Below are 17,803 nucleotides of genomic sequence, written 5' to 3' on the forward strand. Positions count from 1 at the left end.
TGTTATAACGTTCTATGAACGTTAAACTCAATGTAAAAACAATTCTAATGTATATGGGATCCACATAAACATTTAACACGTTCAATATATATTTTACCATTTTTTAATCTTTGTTTGTGGGATCCACATAAATATTGAACGCTTTCAATATGTATTTTATCATTTTTTAATCCTTGTTTGTAGGATCCACATAAACATTGAACACGTTCAATATGTATTTTACCATTTTTTAATCCTTGTGTGGCCCACCACAAACATTCAAGTTTGTGGTCCACCACAAATTTTATATATATTCTATTAAAAAATAAAAAAAAAATAAAAAAATCATTTAAATGGATAGTAAACAACGGATAATAATCAACTAATAGTTTTTCAATATTTTTTTTTAACGGATAGTTTTAAAAAAAAATGCAACGGATAATTTTTTTTTAAATATAAAATTTCATCTATAAATACTTATCACCTTATTTCAATCTTTCAATACCTAAATTCCTCTAAAATTCTTCTCTTATTTTCCTCCGAAATGGATGAAAATAACCGAAATTTTTTTAGAAATTTTATGAACTACCAAAAATTACCAGAAAAAAAAATCCTTCTTCTCAAAATTCAAAAACTCCACCAAATTACCCATATTTTCCATATCCACCAAATTATCTACATAATCCATATCTACCAAATTCATACAGTTCATATCCATCAAATTATCCATATAATCCATATCTACAAAATTATCCATCTATTCCATATGCAACCGGTATACCTTTTACATTTCCGGCGGAAAATGAATCGTTTACTCCGACTTTTGTTCCAGAGACTCGATTGTCTAACCGTGAATCCCCAATTGAACTCGTAAATTTGGAGAAGGTGATTTCTGACTCTACGGGTAGAAGAAAGCGGTCAACATGGAGTAAGGTTGAAGATAAGGTTTTAGCGAGATTGTTTGTTACTATCAGTGATGATCCAATCATTGACAATGATCAAAAGGTGGATGCTTTCTAGGGACGTATTGCAAGCTACTACAATGAGAATCGTTCTCCAGGTACACCCAATAGAATTGCTAGTGTCATACAATCGCACTGGCATAATACCATACAAAAAAAGGTATATTGCTTCAACGAAAATTACAATAGTGTTTATAGTACGTATCGTAGCGGCCATAGTGATGAGGACATATTGCGTCTTGCATATGAAAAGTATCGCGAGGAAAATAACGGTATTGTATTTAATCTCGAGCATGTATGGAGAATCATAAAATACCGTCCAATATTTACTACACAACCCGTTGATCACCTCGTTGGCACGAAGAAGGCAAGGATCTTAAAGTCAGGGGCAAGCAACACCTCATCTAACCAAGATGCGAGTCTACATGTAGACCTAAATGAAGAAGAAACATGTCCAATGGGTCAGAGACTCAGAAGGCAGCAAAAAGGAAGGGAAAAGACAAAATGAAATCAGACATTAAAGGTATGACAATAAATTTGGATAATATGTTTGCAAAGTTTATTGAGTATACAAGCATAAAAATGGCTGAAGTTGAAATGAAAAAACAACAACTCAAAGTTGAGGATATGAAAGCAAATGCTGTCGAGATAAAAGCAAAAGTCGTCTTAGCCAAAGTTCAATTACAATAATATGCAATTCTTTCGAAGGACACTTCACAAATGACGGAGGAGCAATTAATCATCCACGAACATCTATGTCAAGAGATTAAGGGGAGATGGAATATTAATTTTCATTTATTGTAATGTTCAATTATTGATATAATTTTCTATTATTGTACTTTTCAATTAATATACCTTTTATTGTACTCCTCAATTAGTCTATTTTTTTATTGCAATTTTCAATGAATCAAATATTTTATTCAGAAAGAAGAAATAAATAAATTGGGCGGTCCACCCAAACAAGTATACGTAGAATATATTTTCAATTAATCAATTAATGAGAATAATTCTATTAATATAGCCATTGGAATATGTGTATAATTTGATTAATAGAAAGTAGCCGTTGGAATATATCGTTGACAAGAAAAAAATAAATAGGCATCTTATGCTCTACAATTCTTATTCTAAATATAGACTTGAATTAGTTTCCTCCAAAATGTTTCAATATTCAAGTAGCACAAGCTCTGACTCGACAAGTGAAAACGAAGTCCAAGTTGAAGTTGGTGGCGAAGGTTATGATCCGGGGAATGAGCTAATATCATTGATACTTCAACAAAGTCGACAAATAGTTGAAACATATCAAAGTAATAACGAGATGCGACGAAGAAGAATGTTCATCCAAATAAATCGTGAAGTCGGGCATGTGAGGCTCTCCAATGATTATTTCTCCACAAACCTGGTGCATCCAGATCAAATATTTCGAAGATGATTTCACATGTGAAGAGATTTATTTTTATCGCATAGTTAATGCACTTGAAAGTCGTTATTCGTATTTTCAACAGAGGGATGATGTTGCGAGAAGAAAAGGCTTGCCACCACTACAAAAATGCACGGCCGCGATTCACCAATTGTCTTATGGAATCCCAGCCGACCATCTTTATGAGTACCTACGCATGGGTGAATCAACCGCCATCAAGTGTCTGTTCAAGTTCTGCAGTTATGTGGTTGAACTATTTGGTGATCGATACTTGAGAAGGCCGAATGCTGATGATGTTCAACGTCTTCTTCAAATGCATAATGAGAGGCACACTTCCTTGGAATGTTGGGCAATCTTGATTGCATACATTGGAAATGGAAAAATTATCCAGTTGCTTGGAAATGCCAGTTTACAAGAGGTCATGGATCACTAACAATCGTACTTGAAGCGGTCGCGTCTCAAGACTTGTAGATATGACATGCATTCTTTGGTGTCGCAGGTTTATGTAATGATATTAATGTGTTGTACGAATCTCCCATATTCAATAATGTTTTACAAGGAAATGTCCCGGAGATTAATTTCACGGTCAACGTGACTCAGTATACAAAGGGGTATTATCTAACAGATGGAATATATTCGGAATGAGCTACTTTCGTGAAGGTTTTTCCTTACCCGGAAGATCCCAAGAGGAGGTTGTTTAAGGAAAGACAAAAGACTACAAGAAAAGATGTTGAACGAGCATTTGGGGTGCTCCAAGCTCGATGGGCAATTGTCAAAGGTCCAACACGTTATTGGTACAGAAAAAAGTTAAAGCATATCATGTTAGCATGCATTATTTTACACAACATGATTGTTAAAGATGAGGGGGAGCAGGTGACAAATTGGTACAACAACGATGAAGGTGATGAACCTGTACAACATATCCAAGGTTCAAATTGAGGATTTCATGATTATCTCCGAACAAATTCCGAACTACGTGATAGTCATGTGCATCACCAACTTCGTGCAGACTTAGTTGAACATATTTGGTCACAATACAACAACAATCATTAAAAGTATTGTATTTTAAATTTATGCAAGTGTAATTTTTTTATATATATTATACTCCTCCATTTTAAATTTATAATAATATTTTAATTTTAAATAAAATTATTAATAATATTATTTATTTTAAGTTTAAATAAATATATTTTAATTTTATGTAAATAATATATTTAAAAATAATATTATTAATTATTTTAAATAATAATTATTTAAATTATTTAAATACAATTGAAATTATAATAAAAATAAAGATGAATGGATAGCGAACCCCATAAATAATGAAAGTTAGGGGGCGTTTGGTTCTTTTCTAGGAATAGGAATCGGAATGGGAATCATTGTATTGTGGAATGAGAATAGGTATGAGCATGGATATCACTCTTAAAAGCAATGTTTAGTTAGTTGTATATCTTCTATCAGAATAAATCAAAGTTTCCTTTTTTACCCTTAAAGGAAAATAAGAGAAAAAAATAGATGTGAGAGAAAGATGAATGTGAGAGAAAAATATGATGAAAGAGAATGATGAGAGAGAAAGTATTATGAGAGAGAAAGTGGGATACGAAAGAATGAAGAGAGAGAAAGTGTGATGAGAGAAAATGAAAAAAGAGAGTGTGATTGGAGAGAGCATGATGAGAGAAAATATGATGTGAGAGAAAGTATGATAGGAGAGGATGAAGAGAGAGAAAATATAGTGAGAAAAAAATGAGGAGAGAGTGTGTCATGAGAGAGATTGAGGAGAGAGAAAGTATGGTGAGAGAAAAAGAGAACAGTGAATATGATGGGAGAGATTGAGGAGAGAGAAAGTATGATGAGAGAGAAAGTGTGTTGAGGAAAAAAGGAGGAAGTGTGATAAGAGAGATTGAGGAGAGAGAAAGTATGATGAGAGAGACAGTGTGTTGAGGAAAAAATGAGGAAGTGTGACTCTTATTGAGGAGAGAGAAAGTATGATGAGAGAGACAGTGTGTTGAGGAAAAAAGGAGGAAGTGTAATAAGAGAGATTGAGGAGAGAGAAAGTGTGATGAGGAAAAGAAGAAGGAAGAGAATGCGATAGAAGAGATTGAGGAGAGAGAAAGTAGGATGAGAGAGAAAGTATGATGAGAGAGAAAGTGCAATGAGAAAAAAAGAGGAAAGAGAGTGTGACAGGAGAGATTAAGGAGAGAGAGAGTGTATGATAAAATGATGAGAGAGAAACTATGATGAGAGAGAAAATATAATGAGAGAGAATAAGGAGAGATAAGTGATATGAAAGAAAAAATAAATAAATATATTTTGATATTTGATATTAATGGAGAAAATTTTAGTTTTAAGTCAAGGGTATTTTTGGAATAAGGGAATATTTTGATTGATGAAAATAGGGTAATGACTCATTGAAGGGGGTACATGGGAATGAGTTATTATCCAATTTCAAGGATTCATTCCCTTATTTGTATTCCTATTCCTATAATCCAAACATTAACAATGGGAATCAATGATTCTCATTCCCATTCCCCACTCCTATTACCCTAAACCAAACGCCCCCTTACCCTCTGTTTGGATGGGGTGAGGTAAGGTTCATTAATGGAAGAGGATGGAAGGGGAAGGGAGGGGAAGGGAGGGAAAGTAATATATTTATCTTGCTCTTGTTTGGAAGGGAGGGAAAGTTCAAAGGGATGGAAATGAAGGTTAAATATACAAATTTATAAAAATATCCTTTTATTTTTTTAATAAATCTGCATGTGAAAATATAAATAAGGATAAAATTGGGATAATTTTTTCTTACCCTTCCTTACACCCTAAATTGGGGTGTAAAGAATTTCGCTGATTCCCGAGCATACAAGGGGAATCTTTACCCTTCTCTCCCCTTCCCCTTCATGGCTCACTCTCTCTCAAACAAGTGTAAAAATTTTTTTTACCCATGTTTACCTTTCCCTCTCCTTTACTCACCTCCTCCCAAACAGAAGGTTAATGTTAAAATGAATGTAAAAAAATGAATGTATTAATATAATGTGTATATGAGATAGTAGATATTATAATACCCACCAATGTAGATGTCTCGGGAAACTTAGCTATAAAACGCTGAAATTTATTGAACCAAGCGGGTCTAATTCCTAAACCGCTACCGGCCCAACGCATAAATCCCTAGTCGCACTCGTAGCTCATAGCCGTCGCACCCCAAGCTCGTCTCGTCTCCGAAGTCTACTCCTTCCCAGCCGCCGGATTCGTTCGTTATCTACCCCGCCGAGCGTGGCGGAGCAAGCCGATCAGAACAACCGGTAATTTGTTTTTTGCTTCATTCGATGCGCTCTCATCCTCTCTTAGACTCTCGTCTCCCTTTTGGACGATGCCTTTTCTCGCATTCGGACGTCGTCTTCTCCCTCGAGGATTGTTCGCATCGCTCCTTTTCCCCCTTCGTTCCCCTCGGATCTCAGCTTTGACGTCGTGCGCCAATAATAGGGGAGGTAAGACTTACGACGAGAGGATAAGTGGGGACATGAATAGTATGTTTTGCCGTGTTATACAGGATGAATCGGACCTTTTTTTTTTTTGGCAATTCACCAACAGTTATTGAAAATGCATCTGGAACGTACGACGGTTGTTTCTTGTGTACTTTGACATTTTGCAGCAGCATATGCTTAAAAATGTAGATCTTGACAATATTGGTTAAGTTGTAAAAAATTAGCTTTTAACTAGTTGTTCTCTTACATATGCGCACGATGCGGCAAAATTTCCAGTTAAGCATATGGAAAAATAAAAAAGGTGGAACTTTTGGATATTTTCCGTTTCTCCACAGGGGTGTAGTGTAACCTTCTTGCTTGACTCTGTTTGAGTTGTATTTTGCTAGCTCTTTTGCTCAGTTATTTTAGCATGTGTTTAATGTGTTCTAATTTGGACAGGTTTTCAAATTCGTAAATTGACGGCTGACACTGATTGCTCAATGACTCTGGTAAGTTAAAATCTTTCAATAACCTTTTTTGGTGTACGATCATAGCCGTTTGTGAATTCTTAATGGTGTAACTACTGGGATCGTGTTTCCATGTTAGTTTTCATTTATGATTATTGATGTTTGAGTTTCTTTTAATCATAAGAGCTAACTCATGAGGGACTGGAATGGGGCTTATTGCCTCACATCTAACTGCTCTGAAATCTTCATTGCATATTTTCCTATGTTTATTTTTTAAACTTTTCTATGCATAATTGCTGTTATTTTCTTTTTAACTGTAATATGCAAAAAGCAATTTATTGGCGATTGGCATTTATCATTGTATATCATTTGATGCAGCCTGGGGAAGATAAGCTGGAAAAACAAACCAATGAAGATAAGGTTTGCTGATTAGATGTTTTTGTTGTTCATACTAGATTATTATATTGAAGTATTATGCCGGTGGCGAATGATAATCTGCTTTGCATTCTACGATATACAATTCCTTGATTCAATTCTAAAGCTATAATTATATGTTCTTTTATTGTTTCCAATTTTTTATCTAGCAAATTATGAAATTGTATCCAACTAGTTATTTCAAAACTGTTTTCTTTGAAATTCCATATATCCATTTTCAAATCCCTTGAAATGTCTTACTTTTTTTTTTATAGCCAAATGAAGGTTTCTTGAGGTTTTATCACTTGGTTTAATATGACTAAATTTTATATTACTGTAATGATTATGTGACACCCCAATTGAGTTCCAATTATGAATTTATGAATTGTGGGTTAATTAAGAATTTCTATTATTAGGTTACATGAGTGTGATATTATTAATTTGAGATTAAGCATTTTGTCCAAGGTCGAGTCTGACAAGTGAATAGGACAAATCTCTCATCTAGGGATTGTGAGAATTGGGCTGTAGTCGATCCTTTAACTAAATCAGTCTATTTCGTATCTATTTGCAAATTTGACCCATTAGACCGTCATGAGATAGGTTAATTGTACCTTATCAATGATCTTGCTGCAATAGTAATTCAACCTAGTAGAAGAGGAGCTGTAGAATTACACAATTGATCATTACTTTTGGTTGAAAAGCTAGTGGTGTGAAGCTAGAATGCATCAGATAATGTGAACACTTCTCAAGTCAGAATCTTAGGCATGGTGAGGTCTTGGAAGTGTTGTCTATGTGATGGTGTGACTATTACGGATGATCATGAACTATGAATTAGAGTTTGAGTATTGATAGGGCATCAAGCCTTAAATGGAAGAGATTGGTTGCATATTATAAATTGTGAGCTAATAAAAAAGCTTTATAAAATTAGACGAGTGAGTTACCAATAAGTTTATATTAAGCATTTTAGGCTAGCAGCTGGGCCTTAGACGTCAATGTATTAGTTTTCTCATCGACAATTTAGGTATGCTTGTTTCATGTTGGAGCATTTATATTATGTCACTCGTCTCACTCTTAGTTTTTTTTTTTTTCTGTATTTCCATTGTTTTATCTTGAAGATAAAGCAGCACATAATCAGAACCTACTATTATTACTTTTGCCACTTTTTTATTAAAAAATAACTTTCTCTAAAGTAACTTTGTGTTTAAGATTGCTGTTGGGCTAATAAACTTAAGCCATTTTCATTTCTGCTATTTTTTTCCCTAAATGAATGCTAAACAAATTATATTTTTGTGTTAATCACAAACGTGATGAATTCTTTGGTAAACCTTTTTTACTTAGCTTTTCCATTGGCATATGCAGACTGATGATCAAGATCTGGAACGAAAAATGAAGAAGGAGCAAAAGGTTTGTTTTTCATAGAAAAAGAATTCATATCCTTTTCTGTTGTTTGGGTTAATGATTATGCCACTTTACATCCTTCAGAAGCAGAATAAATATGGTAAATTGCATTTTTTACTAATTTTCTTTTAGACTCTACTTTGAAGTTAATTCCATGTAAACTGTAACAGTGTATTTGTGCTAATTCTGATTTAGCTTTGAATTTTTCCATAGGATTCTTCTTTAATAGGTTAAAAATGGCTAATCGACTGTCAGATTTCTGATGCTGCAATGCTGCATTCTTTTAAGAACAGTGCACATAACCTACTTAAGTTGTTCTAAGTGGGACTTAACGTTCAACATCTGAGTTTCTTGGACAAATATGACACTTGTTTTTGGCCGCAATGGCAACAAAATAGGAGAAGATTCTCCAACAAATAGGGAATGTGAAAGTTGTTCATTTTTTTTTCTGTCTCTTTCTTGTTCCTCTCTTTTCTACCATGTGCCTTAATCAAAACTTAATAATCAAATGTTCAAATGCTATTTATTTTGTCTCTTTTTTTGAATTTAGTATTTTTTTATCCGTTGCAACAGACTTGCTTATTTCATCTTAACAGGCTAAACTGAAAGAAGAAAAAAAACTCAAGGCTGCACAAAAGGCAGAAGCTGCAAAACTCCAGGTAATGATATATCCATAAAGTAGAGATGATCTGATGAATTCATTGTTTTAAAAATGTCATCATAACAAAGATTGTGTCATTGTTTGAATTTTAGACATTTACTCTGTTATAATATGTTGCTGGATAGGCACAGAAGTCATCTGATGGCTCTAAGAAAAGTGAGAGAAAACAGAGGAAAAAAGACATTGAAGAAGAGAATCCGGAGGATTTTATTGACCCTGCAACCCCAGATGGACAGAAAAAGAAACTTTCTTGTCAAATGGCTAAGCAATACAATCCTAATGCTGTTGAGAAATCGTAAATGCAATTCTCCCTTAGATTTTAAATAAGCATACAATTTATGAAGATTCTGACCATATTTTTCTTTACTTTCTACTTAGATGGTATTCATGGTGGGAAGCATCAAACTTCTTTGTGGCTGATGCAAGCAGCTCAAAACCTCCTTTTGTAATTGTATGTGATGCATACAATCTAATGTGTTTCTCTTATTCTCTATGGTTAAAAAATTTCCTGCGATCTTATCTTCTTTCTGGTTTTTCTTTTGCAATTATCACAAAGGGCTTATGTATGATTGATTGAAACACTATTAATTGCACAAATGGAGTAATTTTGAATCTTTATAGGAAAATGAATGCTTGAAACTGACCCAAGATAAGAACTTTTTAGAGTGTATAAATCTTTTAATAGTAATGTTGTAAACATTTTTAAGAACTTAAGGTCAGTTACTTGTCTTTATGATAGAAAAGGCTCATATATCCTGTTTAGATGTGAAATATAGAATACCTGGACAAGGGAAACATGTGATTGGAATAGAGGTAAAGGAAAAAAAATATTATGGGGGAAAATGTGTGGCCGAAATGCATCTATTTCAACACTACATTGACAGAAAAAACATGGTCTAAAGTACCATTTGGTGCCAGTTGATATGGGCTGCATTAACCGTTCCACTGAAGATCTGAGATGCCAAACAACATTGATATTTGATACCATTCTTCTCGATTTGCTTCATCTCCATCTTGGAACAGTCCTCTTCAATCTTAGAATGCAGCTGCCGCTTCTCCATCCCAAGCCTTTTTATCTTCATTTTGGCCATTCTTTTCTTGAGCACAATTAGGGCTTCTTCCAATTCCTCCAGGTAAGTCACCTTTGTTTCCTCCTCTTATACTACTTCTTGAGTATTTGCTTTTTTCATCTTCTTGATTTGTTCCTCCTATTCAAGGCCATTCACATGTATCTTGCACGTTGACGCAACACCAAGACTTTTCATTTCTGTTAGGTACTGATACCCTAACTTGGAATGATCTTTTCAATCTTGAAAAAAAAGTCATTCCTTTTCCGTAATTCTTTTTAATTTCTTTTTGAATTCATAACGGGGAATGAAATGAACTTTTATTTTACAATATAACACCACCTGATTTTGTTGTTTATAGAATCCTTCTCATCGAATCCATATATTTCAAATGTAACTAAGGTACTTTGTGATCATACATTTAGTTTTTTTTTTTTTTGGATAGGTACTCCCACCTCCAAATGTGACAGGTGCTCTTCACATAGGTCATGGTCTTACTGCTGCAATACAGGTGAGCACATCTTAGTCCTTCCTTCTGTGGTTTCATCATTCTTCTATCTCATTTTTCTTTACCTTTTCCTTTATTTCTCTATTTTTATGACTTCTTGCACAATCTAAGGATACAATTATCCGTTGGAGGAGAATGTCAGGCTATAATGTTCTATGGGTGCCAGGAATGGACCATGCAGGCATAGCCACCCAGGTAGTAGTTCTTTCCATATAGTTCACTATTCTAAGTTTGTTTTTCTTTCATCATTTTTAAGTTGTTAGACTTCCTAGCTATGAAACATCAAGAATGATTAGCGAGGAACTTGTTCCATGGAATTGAAATAGAATGATGTTGTTACTTGATTTATTTGCAAGGTGCCGAGTTTACCATCCAATCTCTTTGAATTTATGCAAATCAACCACTTGATGATTTAGCCTCAAGCTATATCCCAAGAAATTCTTTCATAGAATACAATCCTGCAATATTTGTGCACTCTTACTATTTTCAACATAGTTGTGACATTCTTCTGGTCCAAGTTATGATTAAAGTCTCTATCAACAAACTAAACTTAACTATTACAAACTTAGAGCTAGATTTTAGAAAGCTCAACTCTACATGAAGATCCAACAATGATGATAAAGTGCAACCATAGATAGAGAACAATCAGTCAATCCTCAATGCCTCTGCAAGGAACACTTATATTAACTAGAATATAGAAACATTTAAATGTTTCTATAAGCTACTAGTTGAACTTTCAGCCAATCCTTAATGCCTCATCAAGAAAGGTCTTCCTCCTAGTGGATTTTCTGTTTGCAACCAATTGTGGGTTTGCCAAAAGAACTAGCTCATAATCTTTATTAGAATGTAAGGGTGTCATCTCATCAACCATTGTTCGTTGCCATCCTAGATGAGACAAAGCCTCTGAAACAGTCTCTGGAATGGAATGTGAAGCAAATATATGAGGTAGAATAACTTTTGAGTTCATGATTGGATTGGGATTGGTGATTGGATGGATATCACTTTGATACCATGCAATCGGAAAATTATTAGGATTGTTCCCCTAGGTAATCCTCTCTTTCTTATATAAATTACCATTATTGATTCATCACTTTTACATGTATATATATATATATATATATCTTACTGATGCTACTTTTTACCAGGTGGTTGTAGAGAAGAAGCTGATGCGTGAATGCAAGTTAACTAGGCATGATATTGGACGTGAAAGATTTGTGTCTGAGGTGAGTTCTTCCTTAACATTAATTTCCTTTTGGTCTTGACCTTCTACACCTTGAAAGAATATTACATCCTCTTAAGAAAAACAAACTGATTTCTCTTCAGCACGTGACTTTTTGTGGTACTGATTGGAATTCTCATTGTTCCGGATTGATATTCACAGAGGTAGGTCAGCTGATGTTCTATGTTTTCTGTTTTTGTTTGGTAGGTTTGGAAATGGAAAAATGAATATGGAGGTACCATATTAAACCAAGAACGTCGGTTGGGAGCTTCACTTGACTGGTCTCGCGAGGTCAGTTTTTGAAGAAACTAAAAGGACAAGCTTACTCTCTGGCTTTAGAAAATAAGCTTCCTGTCCCTTATTTCTTATGGCAGTGCTTTACCATGGATGATGCGCGATCAAAGGCAGTTACTGAAGCATTTGTCAAACTTTATAAAGAAGGTTTAATTTATAGGTTAGCTACCTTGATTAATCTTGTTCTTTTAATTTCAAAGTTTGCAGATATACTAGAACTCCCTTCCCATGACAGCGAAATAACGATGCTTTCTGGCAATGTTATTGTTCAATCTTATTAATCCTGAGTTTTCTTTGGGTACTTGTCCCATTGATGCCTGGTCCTATTCTCAGAGATCATCGTCTTGTCAATTGGGATTGCTCACTGCGAACAGCAATATCTGACATTGAGGTATGGATAAATTAATATTGAAAACAATTTTAAATGTTCTATTGTGTTTGAAACCACAGACATTCCTAGTTCTGTTTATCTACTATTTTTAGGTTGATCATGAGGAAATCAAAGAAGAGACTTTCAGAAAGGTCCCTGGGTATGAGCACGAAGTTCAGTTTGGTGTTTTGACTTCTTTTGCTTACCCACTTGAGGGAGGCATGGGTGATATTGTAGTAGCCACAACGAGGGTGGAGACAATGCTTGGTGATACTGCAATTGCTGTTCATTCTAAGGATAAGCGCTATTCTCATCTGCATGGAAAAAGTGCTGTCCATCCATTCAATGGGAGGAAGCTACCGATAATATGTGATGATATCTTAGTTGATCCTGAATTTGGAACAGGGGCTGTCAAAGTAAGATTATTGCACCACTGTATCACTTCTATGATGGTCACTAAATCTGCCTTTCACCGTGTAAAATACTTTTCTTTCTCATATTACATTACAGATTACTCCAGCACATGATCCTAACGATTTTGAAGTTGGAAAACGCCATAACCTTGCTTTTATCAACATTTTTACTGATGAAGGGAAGATTAATAGCAATGGTGGTGCTGATTTTGAAGGGATGCCACGGTTTGCAGCTCGTGTAGCTGTTATAGAGGCATTAAAGTCAAAGGTGTTATTGAATTTTCTTTTGCATCCATCCATTAAAATTTTGGTTTGTTCTCAAATTTTATTGTTTACCAATGCTATCAAATATAATCTTCCTTCAATCAGGGATTATACAGAGGAGCTCAGAAAAATGAAATGAAACTCGGCATTTGTTCAAGGAGTAATGATGTGGTAGAACCCATGATAAAGCCTCAGTGGTTTGTTGATTGCAAAAGCATGGGAAAACTAGCTCTAGATGCAGTCTTGAGTGATAACAATAAGAAGATAGAGATTATTCCACATCAGTATGAGCAAGAATGGAAAAGGTAATTCAAACTTTTAAAAATTTAACAGTAAGATTTTTGTATATATTTTTTAATTTTGTACCATGTTCTGGATACTTATAGTTTATTGTTTATATTTATCCTGTGTATTTTTAACTTTTAAATCTAGATGGTTAGAGAATATACGTGATTGGTGCATTTCGAGGCAGCTTTGGTGGGGCCACCGCATTCCTGCCTGGTATGTGATACTAGAAGATGATCAGCTTAAAGATGTTGGTTCTTACAATGATCATTGGGTGGTTGGAAGAAATGAGCAGGAGGCACTTATAGAGGCAAACAATCTGTTCTCAGGGAAGAAATTTGAGATTGTTCAGGATCCAGATGTGCTAGATACTTGGTTTTCATCTGGTCTTTTTCCGTTATCTGTGCTTGGCTGGCCAGATGTTACTCCTGATTTTAAGGCATTTTATCCGACTTCATTGCTTGAAACCGGACATGATATCCTATTTTTCTGGGTTGCACGGATGGTTATGCTGGGGATGCAACTTGGAGGTGATGTGCCCTTCAGAAAGGTAATAAATTTAACAGTTATTAATGTGGGATTGTGTAGAAACTTGAAATACTGGAAACACTTCATATGGTTTAAATTTGAGGAGTTCAAAAATGACACATATGTATGTGTCTTACATGAAAACATTTAAGAACTAGCTCATGAAACTTGGGGTTTCAGCAATCAAGAGTTGTTGGAAATAGCACATATAGTGTCGAAATATTACTGATCCTATCAAAAATCAAATTGGTTTGCAAGTTTAACTGGAACACACCGAAATTATAAATAGTTCAACTAAACCAAATACACTACCTAGTTTTTAGTGGAAAACAAATTGGTCTATAGTGTCTGAATATTACTGGTTCTATAATCGATCAGGATGCTGATTATTCAAAATTGGGGTATGGGAATTGGGTGAGACATATTTCACTATGTAGTTTGACCAAATCTGACACTATCGAGTTCATGATGGAAATCAAATTGGTTCAAATGGGTTTTGCTATCTATTTACTGGGCACGACATTAAATAGAGATAAGAAGAGAGAAACAAATAGTGACAGGCACTCGAAGAGAGAAAAGATTAGAATGGCAAGAAAGAGGAGGAAAAATAACAATGTGAATGCACCTTGCGGTAACATCCTCTTCTTCTTTTTTGAATCCTTTTTACACTCACGGTAAAGTATGTTTCTGGTGCTTCTTTGCTTCCGATACAGTACTGCTGCCTGATTAAGTATTAAACTCTTTCTAAGAAAAGCATAATTGGTCAATTCTGCAAAGGCATTTGCTGTGTAACAAAGAAGGGGTCCTAAAATCCAATGCTCTTTTTAATCTGTTAAGGCAGCTGAGGCAGATTTGCAATCAATCAGCAGGCAAGATGATAACTTTGTCACCAAAGGAATCATCTTAAAGCTTCAACCTCACCATGCCTGTGATGTTTCAACAACTAACTTTGTATTTGATGCGATTGTATTTCTTTAACATGTTGAATTATATAAGTATTTGTTATAATCTGTTGGCAGTAACCTGTTGTGTTCTCTTGTGGTTTGCCAAGAACCTATATGTGTGCGTCTAATTGTCTCCTCCATTCTTCTTATTCATTAGCTCTGAAGCAGCATACTTGTCCAATATATACTGATATACATTGGGCAGTCATATAAATACTCTGTTCAATAGATGTCCCCTCGGGATGGACAGTTAGCTAGCGCATGGTGGTGTTGCCACCATGAGGTTTGGGGTCAAATCCCGGCTAGTATCTAGGTGTTTGTCCTCCCTCATGCGTTATTCAACTGGCCACGACTAATAGCCACCCGTGATTTACTTCTTCCGTGTTGGGTTGGGGACAAGTTGGCGGAGGTGCTGGGGCGAGCAAATCACCTTTTGCCACCATATTTGCAGTAAAATATTTCTTGTCAAGAACAACTTAGTTTGCTTTTAATAGCCACCATTTTCCATACTGGATATTTTGTTGTATGTTAAGAAGTTCTAGCATTGTTCATTAACTCCAAGATATACTTTAGTACTCCATTCTTCTTAATTATCTACAGGTATATTTGCACCCTATGATACGGGATGCACATGGTCAGAAAATGTCAAAGTCAAAAGGAAATGTTATTGATCCACTAGAAGTGATAAATGGAATCTCACTAGAAGGCTTGCACAAACGGTTGGAAGCTAGTAATTTAGACCGAAGTGAACTGGAAAACGCTAAGATGGATCAGGCTAAAGATTTTCAAAATGGTATTCCTGAGTGTGGTGCTGATGCCCTCCGCTTTGCTCTTGTTTCATATACAGCCCAGGTTCTCCCTTGCACAAATCTAACTCCCAATTTGAGCTTGACTTGTTGAACTAACATGTGTTTCTTGTATAGTCGGACAAGATCAACCTGGATGTCTTGAGAGTCATTGGTTACCGCCAATGGTGTAATAAGTTGTGGAATGCTATTCGTTTTGCCATGATGAAGCTTGGAGATGATTATGTTCCTCCCCAAAAGCTTGATGTGAAATCCATGCCACCTGTTTGTCAGTGGATACTTTCTGTCTTAAACAATGCTGTGGCCAGAACTATAACTTCCTTTGAATCGTACAAGTTCTCAGATGCAACTACAGCCGTATACTCATGGTGGCAATTCCAGCTCTGTGATGTATTCATTGAAGCTATCAAACCTTTCTTTACCGATTCAAAGTATGAGTCTGCTAAAGAAGCCTCTAGGCATACTTTATGGATTTGTTTGGACACTGGTTTGCGTTTGCTACACCCCTTCATGCCATTTGTTACTGAAGAATTATGGCAGCGTCTTCCTTTAGAAGAAGGAAGCTCCAGGAAAGAATCAATTATGATATCAGAATACCCTTCATTCATAGAAGTAAGCAATGTTCTGTCCTTTTGATTTTGTTGCTAAGGTTTAAAACATTAATTTTGACATCTTCCTGTAGGCTTGGTCAAATGAGAAAATTGAGAATGATATGGATATAGTCAATGGCGCTGTGAGGAAGCTTAGATCCTTGCGACCACAAAGTGACAAGAATGAAAGGTTTTTTAAAAAGGCTTTCCATCAAAGCTGTATTATCTCTCCATTAACTTTAGGCAACAACTATATTATGACGCCTGAATTACAGTTCATTTGCTAGCTGACAAATATCTTACTGAATATCCATGATTAAGTTCATTTGCTAATGTTCTGAAACTTAATTGATTTCTGTTTATATCCTCATTTGCAGATATCCAGCTTTTGCACTATGTCGTGGACCTGATATTACCAACATCATGAGAACCTATGACTTTGAGATTGTAACACTTGCTTCTGTCTCTTCTTTGAAGGTTAATATGCTGTCCGTATAAAACTTGTTGGACACTGTAAATATTCTTATTTGATACTAAATAAATGGCCGTCTACTTTTTTCAGGTCATAACTGAGAATGACATGGCTCCACCAGGATGTGCCATTGATGTTGTCGATGAAAATCTCTCTGTCTATCTCCAACTCCAAGGAACACTTGATCCAGAAGCCGAACGAGAGAAGTTGAGAAAAAGGAGGGAAGATACACAAAAGTATTTCCCACCATTTCCATTTTTCATCAGTTCTACCTTATTTATGTTCAGAGTTCTAGCTTTCAGTTTAAGTAACTTGCTGCTCTTTGCTTCTCCCATTCCCAATGGTTCTGGCAGGAAGCATGATCTTTTGTCGCAGGAAATGAATAGCTCAGGTTACAAGGAAAAAGCTCCACTGAGCATCCAAGAGGAACAGATGAAGAAACTGACTGCATATTTAGAAGAACTTAAGATTATCGATCAAGCCGAACAGGATTTGGAGAGGAGGATACACCAACAGATGAAGTAATTCCGATTTAAATTATTGTAAGCTTACTTTGAAAACCTATTTAAATTACTGGTCATTCATACAAAAAATCATGTCTTATCAAGGTGGATTACATAATCTTGGTTTCATATTTACATCAATTATTTAACTTCTTCACAAAAAGAGAGAAAACAAACGACTAAGCCCTGAATATTAACTCACTCTAAAGTAAGTCTAGAATATTATGAAATCCTTTTCATATTCATGCATGCTTGAGTGATGTAAAACAATTTTAGAGAAATTCTTGATGGAATAAATATTAACACTGTCTAATATGGTGTAAGATTTAAATGCTATCAATAATATTGACCTTCGAGCTTAATTTAAGAAACATAAAACTAATCAAACCATTAATTTTATATAGGATTCAAAAGCAAATGGACCCATTCGCCTAACTATATTTCTTAAATGTCTTACCCAATCATTTGACCTTCCTTTGCTAATGACAAAGTCCCATAGGTTTGGTGCACCATATCATATATTTTAACTTAAATTAACTTAATTTCAATTGTGTGCAAGCAACAATTTACTTGGGAAAATCTCTAGTTGCAGAAGCTTTGAAGGAAACAACTATATATATATATATATATATATATATATATATATATACAAAAAGTGGTTCACCATATGATTATGAATAAGTTGATGAATTTATGTTTATTATTATGTCATTTTCTTAGAAGGAAGGAGTGCTTGAGATTCTTAGCATCAAAGTAGTTGGTTGACGGCAACTGCTGCCGGCATTTG

General features: G+C 35.0%; 1 protein-coding gene across 2 annotated transcripts; it reads left to right on the forward strand.

The window, feature by feature from the left end:
• The first annotated feature begins 5,496 nt into the window (after positions 1-5,496).
• On the forward strand, positions 5,497-17,157 carry LOC121967923 (valine--tRNA ligase, mitochondrial 1-like). 2 transcript variants are annotated; one of them, XM_042518465.1, is made up of 23 exons: positions 5,497-5,651; positions 6,273-6,322; positions 6,659-6,700; positions 8,054-8,098; positions 8,689-8,751; positions 8,879-9,048; positions 9,132-9,204; positions 10,266-10,331; positions 10,440-10,523; positions 11,474-11,551; positions 11,755-11,838; positions 11,922-12,001; positions 12,175-12,232; positions 12,325-12,627; positions 12,722-12,892; positions 12,994-13,193; positions 13,321-13,723; positions 15,246-15,497; positions 15,569-16,063; positions 16,134-16,231; positions 16,419-16,518; positions 16,604-16,749; positions 16,867-17,157. In XM_042518465.1, exons 2-23 carry the CDS (start codon positions 6,314-6,316, stop codon positions 17,036-17,038), a joined length of 3,192 nt encoding a protein of 1,063 aa, XP_042374399.1. In that variant the 5' UTR covers positions 5,497-5,651; positions 6,273-6,313; the 3' UTR covers positions 17,039-17,157. The 2 variants fall into 2 exon arrangements, with proteins under 2 accessions (XP_042374399.1, XP_042374398.1); XM_042518464.1 differs by lacking the exon at positions 5,497-5,651 and adding an exon at positions 5,705-5,837.
• Positions 17,158-17,803: the final 646 nt, after the last annotated feature.

Source organism: Zingiber officinale, chromosome 3B (assembly GCF_018446385.1).
Source record: "Zingiber officinale cultivar Zhangliang chromosome 3B, Zo_v1.1, whole genome shotgun sequence".
NCBI classification, from domain to species: domain Eukaryota; kingdom Viridiplantae; phylum Streptophyta; class Magnoliopsida; order Zingiberales; family Zingiberaceae; genus Zingiber; species Zingiber officinale.